Raw genomic sequence first — 1,013 nt, forward strand, 5'->3', positions numbered from 1 at the left:
CAATAGTGCTGTTATTCAACACAAGTCAATTTAGGATTGATTCAATTCAGTTGTCGATGTTGCAAAGTCCTTATCCAGCTCAATTCAGTTCAAATGTAACAGATTAAATGATGTTATTAGAGACCTACACAACGGGCTGTCGCCTTTGAAAAAATTCTTTGATTTGCATCACCAGTGGTCACCAGAAATTCAATGATTTACGGTCGCTTTGTATAATCATTGTTGTATGTGAACATCGAACTCATTCTGTCAAGATTGTCTTTATCCATCTGAATCTCCACCCTCAGATATTTCTGTTCACTGGACAGAAGCTCCCTTTGGGTTTTAGTAGTTTCTTTGCTTGGGTTCATATGGAGTTTTTCTCTCTTCGGCTCTGTAAACAGTTTACTCATCCAGACACTTCACACTCAGCGCTGCAGACAGAAGGCGTCTCGCAGCGGGAGCGTGAGTTTCTCTCGCACACGTCGTCGTTGTTGTTATATACAACAGGGACGGAGCCAGCGATGATGATTACATGCTTCTCTAGCTAATGCTCTTTGTCTCTGTATCTCTCAGCACGTGCAGCAAAAGAAAAACAAGTTAACATGAGTTGTAAGGGTTATAAGATTACTGCCCGATAGTTAATATGGATGTGATATAGGCTAATAGTGTATGGCAGCCCATAGAACCGCTTATGGGAAAGTTATGAAATTTGGCACACTGATAGAGGACAGTCTGAACTGTCACCATAGCAAATTTGGAGTCTCTAACTCAATCCCTCTAGCGCCACCAGCTGTCTAAATTTGCACTACGTTTATGCTAATAACTTTTGAACCGTAACGAAACGAAATTTTGCATTAAAATATATAAAAATATACCAAATACATGGTGGACGTTTAAAGGATTCACATGTTCCTTTAGCTGGAGGATGAAAGCTGGTTTCCATGGAAACAATGGAAACCAATTAAAAGAGCCATTGGTCCAAAGCAACCTGGAACACAGAACAAGGAAACCTGAAACTGTTTATCATTTAT

General features: G+C 39.9%; 1 protein-coding gene across 1 annotated transcript in view; it reads left to right on the forward strand.

Moving 5' to 3' along the window:
- Nucleotides 1-350: 350 nt before the first annotated feature.
- The window catches only part of LOC127525364 (filaggrin-2-like), a 6,567-nt gene continuing 5,904 nt past the window's right edge, over nt 351-1,013 (forward strand). The window contains exons 1-2 of the mRNA XM_051917858.1: nt 351-444; nt 556-578. Coding sequence (XP_051773818.1) covers nt 351-444; nt 556-578 — 117 coding nt within the window. The remainder of the gene's footprint in view (nt 445-555; nt 579-1,013) is intronic.

Source organism: Ctenopharyngodon idella, chromosome 13 (genome assembly GCF_019924925.1).
Source record: "Ctenopharyngodon idella isolate HZGC_01 chromosome 13, HZGC01, whole genome shotgun sequence".
NCBI classification, from domain to species: Eukaryota; Metazoa; Chordata; class Actinopteri; order Cypriniformes; family Xenocyprididae; genus Ctenopharyngodon; species Ctenopharyngodon idella.